The 14,643-nt window shown below is 30.9% G+C and overlaps 3 protein-coding genes and 2 long non-coding RNA genes across 11 annotated transcripts in view; 2 read left to right on the top strand and 3 right to left on the bottom strand.

Annotated features, from left to right (window-relative positions):
• Positions 1-1,540, top strand: part of LOC109608862 (calmodulin-beta) — a 91,501-nt gene extending 89,961 nt beyond the window's left edge. For all 6 annotated transcript variants that reach the window (XM_020025414.2, XM_020025416.2, XM_049962122.1 and 3 more), the window contains 2 exons: positions 31-179; positions 236-1,540. In XM_020025414.2, coding sequence (XP_019880973.1) covers positions 31-179; positions 236-267 — 181 coding nt within the window. In that variant the 3' untranslated portion in view covers positions 268-1,540. The remainder of the gene's footprint in view (positions 1-30; positions 180-235) is intronic.
• Positions 1,541-1,619: 79 nt separating this feature from the next.
• On the bottom strand, positions 1,620-5,873 carry LOC109608860 (sodium-independent sulfate anion transporter-like). 2 transcript variants are annotated; one of them, XM_020025413.2, is made up of 7 exons: positions 5,739-5,873; positions 3,205-3,806; positions 2,839-3,154; positions 2,485-2,787; positions 2,287-2,432; positions 2,070-2,237; positions 1,620-2,007 (listed from the first exon to the last, which is right to left on the bottom strand). In XM_020025413.2, exons 1-7 carry the CDS (start codon positions 5,767-5,769, stop codon positions 1,741-1,743), a joined length of 1,833 nt encoding a protein of 610 aa, XP_019880972.1. In that variant the 5' UTR covers positions 5,770-5,873; the 3' UTR covers positions 1,620-1,740. The 2 variants fall into 2 exon arrangements, with proteins under 2 accessions (XP_019880972.1, XP_049818071.1); XM_049962114.1 differs by lacking the exon at positions 5,739-5,873 and adding an exon at positions 4,799-4,877.
• A 1,937-nt stretch (positions 5,874-7,810) lies between these two features.
• Positions 7,811-8,829, bottom strand: LOC126266547 (uncharacterized protein K02A2.6-like). The gene is made up of 2 exons (XM_049970746.1): positions 8,427-8,829; positions 7,811-8,331 (listed from the first exon to the last, which is right to left on the bottom strand). Exons 1-2 carry the CDS (start codon positions 8,827-8,829, stop codon positions 7,811-7,813), a joined length of 924 nt encoding a protein of 307 aa, XP_049826703.1.
• Positions 8,830-11,133: 2,304 nt separating this feature from the next.
• Positions 11,134-11,604, bottom strand: LOC126264248 (uncharacterized). The gene is made up of 3 exons (XR_007547006.1): positions 11,518-11,604; positions 11,394-11,435; positions 11,134-11,326 (listed from the first exon to the last, which is right to left on the bottom strand). It is a non-coding gene; the product is annotated as an uncharacterized LOC126264248 (long non-coding RNA).
• Positions 11,605-14,079: 2,475 nt separating this feature from the next.
• LOC126264582 (uncharacterized) lies at positions 14,080-14,572 on the top strand. Its single transcript, XR_007547261.1, has 2 exons — positions 14,080-14,253; positions 14,327-14,572. It is a non-coding gene; the product is annotated as an uncharacterized LOC126264582 (long non-coding RNA).
• The last annotated feature ends 71 nt before the right edge of the window (positions 14,573-14,643 follow it).

The raw sequence follows: 14,643 nt of genomic DNA on the forward strand, positions 1-14,643 counted from the left end.
ATGGTGCAATCACCACATTTCATTTTCTAGAGTTTTCGATAAGAACAATGACGGCTTGATCTCTTCGACTGAGCTGCGACACGTGATGACCAGTCTTGGGGAAAAACTTACGGAGGAAGAAGTTGACGATATGATCAAAGAAGCTGATCTTGATGGTGATGGCCAAGTTAATTATGAAGGTAAATAAATACACCCATATAATAAATTCAGTTAGTATTAAAGGTAATTGTTTTAGAATTTGTGTCCATCCTCACATCAAAGAATTAGTTCGTAACTTCGGATTCGGTGGTCCAATATAACTGTTCAAGAACTGCTTGGTAACTACATAACTAATATATGCAGCTGTAATTTAAATTTATATACATATAGCACTGCTTTTTCTTCAAATTGTACTCTACTCTAAATTTTCTTAAACAGGGTGAAATCTTATAACGTATATTTACTATAAATAATTTCTATATATGCACAAATATGACAGCCGTACATATTCATAAATAATGACAATATATTGTTCATCTTAATTTCTATCTCCTATAAATGGACATAAGAACGGACTGTCAGGTATAAATTGATATTTTGTCAATTTTTAGGAATCAAAAAATTATATTTTCACTTCAGAGCTGTAGTTTCCTACTAGAAAATTATATTAAATAATCGTATATGAATGTCCTAATTTTATAAGAAATTATTTTTAGTAAATTTTTGTAAAAGATTAACTAACAATCTCATCTCTTCTAGTTTATCGAATAATTGTTTATAGGGTTAATGCATGTATAAACGAGATTAATAATAATTAAACAAATCTTTTTCAGATGTTTGTTTGATAGTAAAATGTTTTAATTAGTAAATATATTATAAATTTTTATATATTAATTTAATTTTTATTTTAGAAGTTATATACGCAAAAAAAATTGAAACCTTTTTGGACAAAGTGATCGTTCATATAATAAAAAATAAAATCAAAGGCCTCGTAATTCAATTATCTTTGCGTAAACTTTTTATCAAGATTAAAGAAAATTTCTGTCTTCCATCTATAATTGTATCATTCATTAGAGGATGTAGAAGAGTCCGAAGCCCGAAATTTTATTTTCTTGCAAATTAACCTTTCCAAATTATTAAATCTAATATTTAGATTTAAAATTTTAGAAATGGATTTTTTTATTTCATAAACAATGGATTTAATAGAACTATGTTCTAAAAATTTATATGTTTATATCACATGTTTAAAGACTGAGTTATAGTCACAATTTATGTAAATAACTATAATGAGGAAATCATTTACTTTACCTTTAATTCATATCATGAGATGCAACATTATTCTTTAATCAATTAATGTGAATTTATCCAACAATATGTGTGCTATGTGTAATGTTGAATCTCAATTTCTCATTCTAATAATGAAATTATAATGGAAATTATAACCTATTTAAAGGATTTGTAATAATTTTTATTAGAGAAAAGGATGAGTGTATCCATCTATACATATGTTGTTTAGTTTTAGTAATAATATATAAGACAAGTACCAATTGAAAGATTTGAATGTATATTAAATGTAATGATCTGCAGAAAAGACTCTAGTCTAAATAAAGACATTTAATAAATTAATAAATCTTTTATTTAAAAAAAAACTTTAAGGCAATAATCCCAAACGTTTTTCCTAAAGTTGTCCTATATGTAGGATCTATTAATATTAATTACAAAATTATTTACAGCATAAATACTTATGTACATCACATATAGTTATTCCACGTTATCATATAGGGACATTTTTCTTTCAGAGTTGCCACGGTTCAGAGAGTCTTTTTCGTCGCAATTCATTAAAGGTATAACCTCTTCGTTATTGGTCACATTAAAGGTTTTATAACTTATATCCCTAATGTTATCACAGATATACAAATCTTTTTCTTTTATAACTTGTTTCAAAGTTTTTAAGATGTCAACATCAACGTTGGCCAACACCAGTTGCAATGAATTCTCATTATATGTATTCAAAAGTATTTGAATCGCCTAAAACAACAATAAACATATGTATTACCAATATAGAAATGTTAAACTAACTAGCCTGTTACCTTAACGCCGGCATAATCAATTCTTAAGACGTTTTCACAGTCCAGAACCATTGGCACTTGACTGTACCTTCTGTACTCTTTCTTAATGAACTCGCATAAATAATCACCTGCTGGATAATATAACCCTAATTCAGGTTTAATGTACAAATACTGATCCCCTTTATCAAGCTACAAATTAAAAAGTAGTATGTAAACATTTTAAAAACGATAAACTTACGTTTCGTGGTTCTACTAATATTGCTGGTCTTGACCATAACTTCAAAAGAGAAATAAGATTGATTCCTGCTCCTATCACTATAGCAATTTCCACTCCGAAAACGATACTCACAATAAAAGTGAAGAGTGTCATCACCAAATCAAATTCTGCAAATAATTAATTAACATACACCCTAAGTGGATATGTATTTCTACTTACTGCTTGTTTTCCATAAAACTGGTAATATCTCATAATCCACCAAAGAAGATCCTGCTGTTATCAAAACTGCCGCCAAAGTAGCTTTCGGAATGTAATAGAAGTAGGGCGTTAATAAACTTAAGGCTAAAATTATAACACTAGCCGAGTATAACCCCTGTAAAGGTGTTCTGACGTCGCTGTTGCTAGCGACTGCAGAACGAGTGAAGGCACCACAACTGGGCATAGCCTGTACACAGGATCCGAATATATTGCACAGTCCTAAAGTCATCATTTCTTGTGTGGCGTCAACAACCACATCAGAAGCTAAAATTGCACGTTCAAAACAATTTCTTTACATTCAATTGACTTTATTACCGTAAGATTTTGCAATGGCAACGTTCGCTAAAACAGCAACGAATGGTAGGACAATAACACCCACTCCTAAAGAGTGAACCATTCCGGTGAAGCCTACAGTTTGATTGTTGATTGTGGCAGTGAAGCTGGGAAACCCAAATGTCGGGAGGCCTTGAGGGACACTTCCTGTTAGGTAGAAAGGTGATTTACCCGTCTGTTTTATGAGATACATTGCTATAACCGAAGTTATCAAAACGGCTATGCAGTTCTTTGATATGCCCAGGAACCATAACACCTTCTTAGTCCTTTTATTCTTTGTGCGCATTTGAGACAGTTTCTGAAAAAGGAGGTGTTAATATTTGCCCGTTATCGGAGCATAGCACTTACTTTAACAGCAAACAAGAAAACAATACAACTTATTCCTAATAAAGCGTCTGGCCATCTTGTTTCGCCAACTTTCTGGAAAACCTGGACGACTGTTTGCAAAAAATCGTGCGTTTTGATTTTAATACCTAATAAATGCTTCATTTGCGCCAAAATGATAATTAGAGCACTGGCTGAAGTGAAGCCGGATGTAATTGGAGGGGAGATAAAATCGACTAGGAAACCTAACTTTAAAAATCCCATAAGCAATTCAACACATCCGGCTAAAAAGGTCAATAAAATCATGCACTCTATTGGTAATCCATCGACATATGAACAGGTGATAATGGCCATAAGACTGGTGGGTCCAATTGACACTTCCTTAATGGTACCAAAGAAGATGTAGGTAAAGGAGCCGATAAAAGCAGTGTACAATCCATATTGTGGTGGCAGTCCGGCTAATCCTGCGTAAGCTATTGACTGAGGCATCATTGTTAAACCAACAGTCAAACCAGCTATAAAATCAGCCAGGATATCCCCTTTTGTATATTTCGGCAGCCATTCCAATATGGGTACTCTTTTCTTGACCAGCTTTTTAATTTTGGATCCATTTTGGTGCGCAGTCACTGTAATATTAAAAGTAAACATGTAAATACAATGTTTTTATAAACAAAAACAATTATGTGGAATTTAATAAAAAATAAATGAGATTTTAATTTTCTGAGTTATCAAAGATACGGCAGTAAACAAACGTTTAAAAAATATTTACCGTTTTCAAGTTCTAGTTTACTGGGTCAAAAAAATAATCTCTAACCGTAAACTTGAAATGAACTTGAAGTAATTCAAATAAAACTTATTTAAATTAAATTTTAATTCACCTTGAAATTTTAAATTATCTTTATTTGAGAATAAATATAAGAGATTAAAATTTATTGTGGATACTGAAGTACGATGAGGTAGTATATTATTAAAATAAATTTATTATATATTCACAAGAAATTTTATAATATATTAGACATATAAATTATTAGAACAAACAATATAACAAGTACAAAAGTAAGTACAAAAATTCAAGAAGATATATGACAATTCTAATAATTTTCCTAATTTATGTTTAACAGGTAAAGAGAAATAAGACGAGGTCACACCGTTCAAAGACAATCTTAATAATTTCTTTTTCGATTTATTCTTAAATGTAAGATTAATTCTAAAAATAACTTCAGAAATTCATTAGCAGTCTTTCAAAACTGTTTGATTATTTTCCGGTATATCATATTTACAACATTTTCGATAGCTCAAAAATATGTATACTAGACCTCTATCAGTCATAAAATAAACAATTAAAAACATAATATTCATTTTTTTCTTAAAAAACAAGTGAGTAAAATCAAAATCGTTTTACCGTTAGACCGCACCATTCAATGGCAAAAATAATATAACTATAAATATAATAATAAATAACTAAAATATAAACGTAAGGAAAAACTTTGCAACTAATAAAATCAAAGTCTCGAAATTTTCATGCCCACTTTTATAAACATATGAGCAGAAATTAAATGTTCAAGTGATATACAATAACTATAATATGAATCGAAATCTAAAATGTTTTCGTACTCACTTTTGTAAATATATGGAGACCATTCAAATACTCAAGTGATGTACAATAAAATCTTAATTAAGACTGACATGTAAAAAACATAATGAGAACTGGGACCCCTATATATTAACACAGTAAAAACCAAAAAGTAAAGTGTCAACAAAATTTGACAACAATAATTTATGACTATCTAGTTGTTAGGCATGATATTTGCAGATTGTAAAAAATAAGATTAATTTACTTTAATTTGTGTTTAAAAAGGTTTAAATCTTGTGTACTGTATATTTTTAGTAAGATTCCTAAATCATAAAATTAATTGAGAAAATATTTTGTTCATGACATATTTGAAAAAATACTATAATTAGTTTAAATCAGTTGCAAAAGACTAACTTATAATTAAATAGAGATAAGCTCAGTTGTAACAATGGCGTACAAACTAATAATCTATTTGACTTAATATTTCTTAATGCGTCAAAAGATAATGAAAATTTTCCTAATTGCAGTTCTAATTATACGTTAGATGTAATCCCGGATAAAAGGCAGCTACATTCTACAATAATATTGATTGTATTAAAGAAAGATGATTAAATATAGAAATTCTATGACAAACTTTAATATTAATTGTTATTTAAATTTATTAAAATGTTTCTTGCAGATATTCAATAAGTATTAAGCAAAATTTTATATAGATAAAGGCATCTGAAAAAATATTTACCTAAATAAAATAAAATAAAATTTACCAAACTAAAAATAACCTTCATATTCTAAATCTAGAACTTAAATAAATTAAAATTTCCAAATCCTTCTAGATTAACTCAAAATGAATATGACTTAATCTAATAAAACTTTAAAGAGGAATTTTTTGTAAAGTAAACACAAACGCCCTTAATACATAATAACAATTACAAAACAATTATTCCGAGTAGTTTATGAATTCAATTAAAAATTGTGTAATGCGTACCAACTCCATTTCTTTTAATCCCCATTGTCATTTCTACAAAACCACTCGCTAGCACCACACATTATAAAATAATTTACACCAAAATCTTGTGACAGATTAACGAAGAATAATATGTGATAAACAGAGGGGAAAAACACGAACTAAGAAGTAAACAGTGTCGTTGTTTTATAGATTGCACGTTAATGAGCCATAGACAGATATATCATAAACCATATGTCAGTATTATAATTAAATATGAAAAGAATTCCTCTAGAAAAATATACTAATAAATTGAATAAAATGTCCTGTATTTTTTGAAGGTTTAAAAACGTCAAATCTTATTATATAAGTTCAATTAACGCTAATTAGGAGATAAAAAGTTGTAATATACATAAAAACACATCACATAAAAAACTTTTTTTTATTTTTCTTTAAACATTGTTTAAAGTGTTACAATCTCGTTGACAATTTGTTCAAATTAAATATTCGCAATTGCAAAACCAAAATATTAACGTCACTTAATAATTAAAAATGTAGATAAATAAACAAATATTTATGACATTTAAGACTTATTTACATTCAAAAAATTATATATGAGGACTATCAAATGTGATATTATATTTTATTCTTTGTATAGAAACAAAAAAAACGTTCTTCGTCAAGTACGTAGTTCTTAAATAATGAATGCAGTAATAATGAAATCAGATATTGAAATTAAATTTTTATTTGAATAATAAATTCTTACAAAGCTAAATGGTATATCTACTTATATATATTCAATAATCATTTTATTTTCCCATAACACGTATTGCACCAATAGCAATTACTAGTACCATTCCTACAATAAAAGTTGCAATCTTATCTCTGATAGTGAATGGTTTGTCATTTCCATAGTATTTCTGTAAAAATCTTTTTATTTATACAAATTTCCTTGTATTATATATTATTATAATGAAACGAAAGGGCATAATTATGAACAATTGGAAAAATCGTTTTTTTGGTACATTTTTGAATAAAAATCTTCTTTACTGAAAAAATTTGGTCGGCCAATTTTTAACCATCAAAAGAAGTATTCAAATAGTATTCAGATTCTGCGAGCTCCAGGCTATATGGTGGGTACATAAAAACTTCCGCCAATATGGACAATTCCCTTCCTATTCTAGCAAACACTCACATAATCTTGTTTACCGACAGTCCAGACTTTGAAGTCGTTTGTGGAAGGTCACTAAGCCTTTGACCATGGTCGCTTACGTTTAATAATCTCTTATTTCATCCATTTTTTATCGTTTCAAAAATGGATCGTTTCTGTAGCATTTTAATTCGTCCAATCAAATTTCTTTGCGCTAATTCATGAGACACCCAACATAGACAAGCTTCTTTCTGTAGCCTGCTCTTTTCAAATAAGTACAAACTATCATGCTTAGTGAATCTGTTATTTTCCGACATCTTGCGTACCGGTCTTGCTTCATCGGTTGTAAAATTGCATCGATTTTTTCAGTGCCTCGCCGACCAGAGCGACATTGACATAAAAATTTCCGGAACGGAATCGACCAAGTCACTTCTTCATGTTTTTGTATCGTTTTTTTATACAAAAAAGCATCATTTCCAAATCAACATAACAACTGGTAACTGTCACCTTTTTATTCTTTTAATCGATTGAGACAATGACATTAATACCAATAGTACCAAAAAATCGCGGATACTTTTGATATGATCTATTATTTTAATACGCTTTTTCCACCAAAATTTGTACATAATTACATTGCGATTATCGTTATTGATATATAACATATATAGAAAAATTGACTAAAAAAACACGAATAAATGTGTTAGATATATTTACTTACATCACCCATATTTGTCAAAAAGAAAATAAATTAGTTGATAAATAAAAAAATATGTACGTTGAAGAAAATTATAATCTGTTGTGTATGAATGAAAATATCGGTTTTCTAACTTAATGTTTATTAACGTAATTAAATTTCTTTGTTATGGCACAAAACAATATAATAGGACACCATTCGTACAAAAGTGACATTATGCTGTTTTTTTACTAATAATAACTAAAATTAAGTGATAGTCAGAGACCTCTGTCAGGTAACATTGTACACTAAATTAGACGCGGGCCATTCAAAATAATATGCATACACGACATTCCTCCCCCCTTTGGAAACTTGGTGGCAAATCCAACTTGGTGTGAATAATCGTCTGGGTTTGCGAATCCGTGTAGATCGTCGCATTGCCTGGGTTGCTCTTTCGGTGACTGGTGCTGGCGACTGTTTTTGCTCTTGAGGAGTGGAAGCTCTTGGTGGTCTGGGCACTGCTGGCGCCGTGCTCTCTTCATGTTGTCCGTTTGCTGGAGCACTTGGTGTATTCGCAGATGCTGCCTGATACTCGTAGAAGTGCACTCGACGTGGTGTAGACACAGGAGTACTTTGAGTTCCTGTAAGTGGAAATTCAAGAGAATCAGAAGGACGATCTCCCAGTTTCGGTATTGTCCCTCTGATCTGATCGACGTGTCGCTTGAACGATTTTCCAAAGTGATCAATTTCGTAGTGTAAATCTCCTAGGCGTGTAATGATTGTGTCTGGAATCCATTTGTCCATTGTGATGGCTTGAATGAACGATATATGTGATTGAATTCTGCTTGAAGTTTTTCGGTGATTTTTGTTTGAGTTGTATCAGGTCGTACGAGATCTAGACGTGTACGTATGTTGCGCTCTAAGAAAAGTTGTGCGGGAAGACCTGTTGTTGAATGCGCTGCTTTTCGATACTGCCTGAGAAACTCGTTTAAATTTTGATGTAGTGAACTTCGTCTGGACTGCATTTTATGAAGTGCATCTTTTACAGTCTGAACACAACGTTCGGCTTGTCCATTAGTCGCTGGGTGATATGGGGCTGATAGCTTGTGGTATTTAACGCCGCTTGACTGGAGGAATGTTTTGAACTCGACGGACGTGAACTGCATGGCGTTATCTGAGACTACGGTGATTGGAGATCCGTAACTAGAAAATAATTCATCCAGAGTTTTGATTGTAGATGTGCTAGTTGTAAGGTTCGTTGTTTTTACTTCGATCCATTTGCTGTAAGCATCAACGACGACTAAAAACATTGTACCTTCAACTGGCCCTGCATAATCTATGTGAATGCGTTCCCATGGATCTTTCGGATACTCTCAATGATGCTGATTGAATTTTGGTGGAACGTGCGCGTGTTTAGCGCACTCTGGGCATGATTTAGCGATTCGTTCGATGTCGGCGTCGATACCTGGCCAATACACAAAAGAACGTGCCAAACCTTTCATCTTGACGACGCCAATATGTGCACTATGTAGATCCTAGATACTGAGAATTGATTGTTCTAGTGAAGATGGTACAACAACTCTGTGCTCGAAAACAAGACAGTTGTTGGTCAAGCTGTAGTTGAGCTCTGGTGGTTTATATCCAGCACGAACAAGACTTTGACCAGCTTCTAAGGTTTGTGTGATTTTTCCAAGATGAGTATCCTTTCTTGATTCTCTAGCTATGTGTTCCGCACGGATTGGAAGCTGATTAATTTGACACAGAATGAATTGGTCGAATTCGTCAATTTTCTCTATCTCCTTTCCTCTTTCTCCAGAAATTCTGTCGATAGCATCTGAGGTTGTTGGTAATGGTGCTCGAGAACAGTAGTCTGCATTCGCATTGGCCTTCGTCGTCTTGAACTCCACATCGTAATTGAAATGAACGAGAAAGTCAACGTAATTTGCCATTCGACTGATACACAGCACTGGAAGTGACTTTTTTGGATGTAAGATTTGCGTCAATGGCTTGTGATCTGTGATGAGTGTGAAGCGACGTGCATAGAGATATAGGAAGAACTTTTGTACAGCCCAAACGATGGCTAGTGCTTCTTTGTCAATCTGAGGATATCGTTGTTCATGACCGTTGCTTAAGCGATGCGAAAGAACTGCTCCTAGTCCTGTTTTGCTAGCATCCGTGGCGAGAATTAACTTAAGCTTGGGATCATATGGAATTAGAACTTGTGGTGAAATGAGAATGTTCTTGAGTTCTCTGTACACGCAGTCGGCTTCTGTTGTCCACTTGAAAGTCTCGGCGAGCAGAATGTCTCGGAGCGGACGTGCTAACGTTGCCAAATCTGGAATGAAATCACTGTAGTAGGTTGCTTTTCCAATGAATAATTCAAGTTCCCCGAATGTAGAAGGTTTGGGAGCGTCGCGAATTGCTTCGATATGCTTATCTGACTTATGTATGCCTCGAGCATCAATTTTGTGTCCCCAGAATTCGACAGCGGTTTTTTTTTTTTTTTTTGCTGAGGGGAGGGAAGACAGAAAACCTCCCTCCGGGGACCGATCCAAAAGATCTCAACCCAGATGGAAAACGCATGCGTGTAAACGTATGCGGATGAGCTGAACCAGAAGACTAAAGCTGACGTAGACGCCAGCCCACTGTCAACTGGTTCGAGAAGAACAAGTCCAATCTGTGGAAGATCCGAAGATCTTCCTGGGGGATGGATTGGACTTGCGGGTGTTGGACCCGTTAGCTCCCCACTACCACTGGCTTGTGGAGCGGCACTGAGCCCCAGGACCACAACAAGGTGGATCCATCGTGGGGTGACATTATGCTGTTTTTTTACTAATAATAACAAAAATTAAGTGATAGTCAGAGACCTCTGTCAGGTAACATTGTACACTAAATTATACGGGGGCCATTCAAAATAATATGCATACACGACATAATCTCTTTACACTTTTAACAGATGAATTCGTTATGAAATGATACAAAATGACAAGTGTAAAGAGCAAGAAACGGAAGATAACTTGTGCAAACACCTTGAAATATTAGTTTTGTGTGAGTAACAGTTTATTTAATTACAAATATCTGTTTACTAATTAATTTACAACTTTTTCATGCATATTTTAAAAAGTATAGTAATATTTTATAAATCTTGATATTAGATAGAAAAATCTGAATATTATATTTATATATTTAATATAAATTATTATAATTAATTATTGGCAAATATGAAGTTGAATGTGCTCTGTTAACTCAAACCAGTACCATAAGCGACGGCATCAATTTAGACAATTCGAATGAAACATGAAATAAAATAACTTCTCTCAATTTAAATTTTGTCACAGATTTACTGTAAATTAATTCTTAAAATTGCTAATAAGATTGAATTAAATTCAAGAAAAGTGAATATGTATTTACATCATTCATACTTATCTACAAATTGTGATGCGAACTAATGTAGAGATGATAAAAAATCTCGCGTTGTAAAAAGATAAGGGTTTACTAATTCAACAACAAAGGTGTAGTAGAGTATGCTGAGAAAAAATCTGTATACGGAAAAACTATATATTTAATCTTTGAAAGTACTTTAAAACTAACCCTCAACTAAACTTATCTTAATATTTGATGTTTTGTTGGGAATTAATTTAAGCTGTATTTGATGATACGATACATAGTATCAGAAGATTGTACACATGTATTTTCAATTCTTATTCTTTTTTTGGATATAATGTATACAATTGTTATTATAATTATTCCACCTACAACAACTGAAGCCAAAGCAACTGGTGTTGACATACCCACAAAAATCCTCAACTAAAAAAATATAAATACATACATATGTGATTTTATAAAAGAATTACAATTGTTATATAGGACTTACGCCGGCCATCGCGAATCCTACTTTCATACCTGTTGATCGATTCTAAAAACATATTAGAAATTCAATAAAACATTTTTAAAATGCTTGACCATATCTAATCACAATAATATGTTTAGTTACTTACCATTTTGTTACTGTTCTATAATAAAATACAGGCAGTAAAAATGTTTTTTATAAATCTTCGCTTACACCCAAAATGAATATATCAAATACGAATATGGCAGAAACGGTAATTTTATGATAGATGTAGTGTCCTCTTTGTGAGATTATGTGAACTAATTGGATATTTCGCACATATAATAATAATAATAATAATAAAAACATATATATGTCTATAGGATATTGTGAAATGATCTTTATTTATTTTACTTTCGTGTTGCAGTTTATTTTATACATCAAGAACTAAAAAATTACGGTACTTTATGGTAGTAACCTTCTACCACTAGGATTTTAGTGGCGCCATCTTATAAGGTAAGCCCAAAACTAAAATTATTTAAAGAATATCAAGATTATTTTGATAAATCTGAAACTAAATACCTGTATTTTATGATACATAAAATGTTAATATATTGATCAAGAAGTCAATTTAGTAATTAGACGCTACAGACATACGTTTTTCGCTTTAAATAAAAAATAAAATTTACTTTTAGACCTCTTTAGAGATTTCATTATTTGATGATTAACAGAGATTAATTGAATCGATACAAGTAGTAGTTAAAATATGATTATTTTTCAAAGTAAACATTATTACGGTAATTTTAAAATTCAATTAATTTTTCATGTAGTACTTATTTTGTCATCCATGGATACTTGGATACAATCATCAAATCAATCAATAATCACTTCAAAAAGTGTAACTTTAATAAATATATCGAAATTAAATTTTTATCATTTATAGTTAATACCCGTATAAAAACAAGTAAATAATACATTTTACAGAATTTAATCATAGTAAAGAAGGGCATAACAAAAATGAAAATATGCGCTAATATTAAAAAAAAAATATTATAAAAATTAAAGATATTCCTATATTTAATACTTCGAAGTACACAACATTGAGGCACTGATGGCATCAATCGGCGGATCAAGTCTTAATGTACATTGTTTTATTATCTCTGAAGCTGCTCAGCTAATTCTTGAAGGTTATTTGCGGGTACCATATTTGCCCATGTCTCAAAGATGTTCTATCGGATTCATATCGGGACTATTCACTGGTCACTACATAAGCTGGCCTAAATTATGCTCTGCAAAGAAATTTCGAACGACTCTGGCTGTGTGTGGTCTTGCACTATCTTGTTTTACAGTAAAATTTGGCCCATACTGATTCATAAAAGGTAACACGATAGGTTGCAGATTATCGTCAGTGTATCGTCTGGCCGTTAGGGAACCGTTCGCCAAGACGTGACTATGTCGGTTTGAAGTTATACCGCCCGCCCCATACCATTACAGATCTTAAAATAATTCTCTCACTAGAGTCGCATGGATTTTCCCAAAACGAGTGATTTGATAAAAAATCGAATTGTATTTGATTCTGCAATCTATATACAAACTAGGTACGGAGTAATGTAAACAAATTTAGTTACGTTATCTTATAATACAACTAACTGATGGATACTATGTTTGTTACTGATCAGTATGAAAGAGTTGGCTCGTATTAATACCTACTGCATACACAAATTTTGCCAGGGTAGCATTCTGGCATAAATAATATCGTGCCCTCCCGATTAAATATTTATTTAATTCATTAGTATATATTTAAAATTACGGTAAATAATTATCATGTTCATTTTTATGCTGAATTATCGAGTCGAAAAGAATATTTATTTGTTCAAAGTTTGACTAAAAATATTATTTTGATATCTTTAGCATTAAATACGGCTCGTCGTCGACAATCACATGTACAGTGCGTTAGTAGTGAATCACTGTTTTTATTTTGCTTTTTGGAAACCTGACCCTTGAAAAGTACTTTCAGTAAAGTTTATATATCCACCATATTTTTTTTACGAAATGTAATTACTAAACACACTTAGAACAGAAAAAGGATGCAGTCGATTTAGGTATTCGATATGCTAAAACATATAGAAGAAATAAACCCTAATACGTTACCTATTGCAAAGTATTAACAAGGGACTAAGAGACGGAAATTCCGATGAAATTAAATGACTTATCAGTAAATTTTCGGAATATTGTCTTAAAATTATATACACATTTTTGAAGTTTATACTTTAAATTTAAAAAAACTGAGAGAGAATAGTTATAGCGCAAAATCAAAGATATGAAAGTAGCATGTAATGTAAAAGTATATATATATATATATTTAAGGAAATAAAAGCAGTACCTCTAAATATATATATAAATTTAGAGGTACTGCTTTTATTTCCTTAAATATATATATATACTTTACTATACTATACTTATATATATATATATATATATATATATATATATATATATATATATATTATATATATATATATATATATATATATATTATATATATATATATATTATATATATATATATATTATATATATATATTTATTTAAGGAAATAAATATATATATATATATATATATATATATATATTATATATATATATATATATATTTATTTAAGGAAATAAAAGCAGTACCTCTAAATTTTATCAAAAAGAATGAGACACATTTCTATATAAAACTTATTTAAATTACGCTGTATTATTTCCAGCAAAACATTGTATTGTTTATTATTAAGAAACACTTTTGTTTTCTCAGTAATCCTGATAATTCTTTTCAAATATTTCACATAAAAACGTACAACAAATTTTCCTATATAAAGGGTTGCACATTCATGTATAACCAAAAGCAGAACCTGCTAGAAGGTAAGTACTAGTATCAAGTATGGTATGTATTTACGAAATTTTTTATAAATTAATATAATATATAATGATTTAGATTTACAATGAAGCAGCTAACAATCTTGTTTGTCATCATTTCCGCCTTGATTCTTTGCTATGAACCAGTTTTAGCATGTATTCCTAATGGTAAACCATGCCAAGCTGATGGTAGTGAGGGAAACTGTTGTTCTGAATTCTGTTATCAACAAGTAGGATGGGCCCAAGGAGATTGTAGAGACCGTTAGAAATGATCCTGTGCGGTAAAATGTTAACAAAACATGAATAAAAACATACTTAAAACGAATTTTTTGTGTATAATTTTTTACGATCATTGAAAATATATTTTAAAAATATCGAAACAAATTAATATGAAAA

This window comes from Aethina tumida, chromosome 1, assembly GCF_024364675.1.
Source record: "Aethina tumida isolate Nest 87 chromosome 1, icAetTumi1.1, whole genome shotgun sequence".
Classification (NCBI taxonomy): Eukaryota; Metazoa; Arthropoda; class Insecta; order Coleoptera; family Nitidulidae; genus Aethina; species Aethina tumida.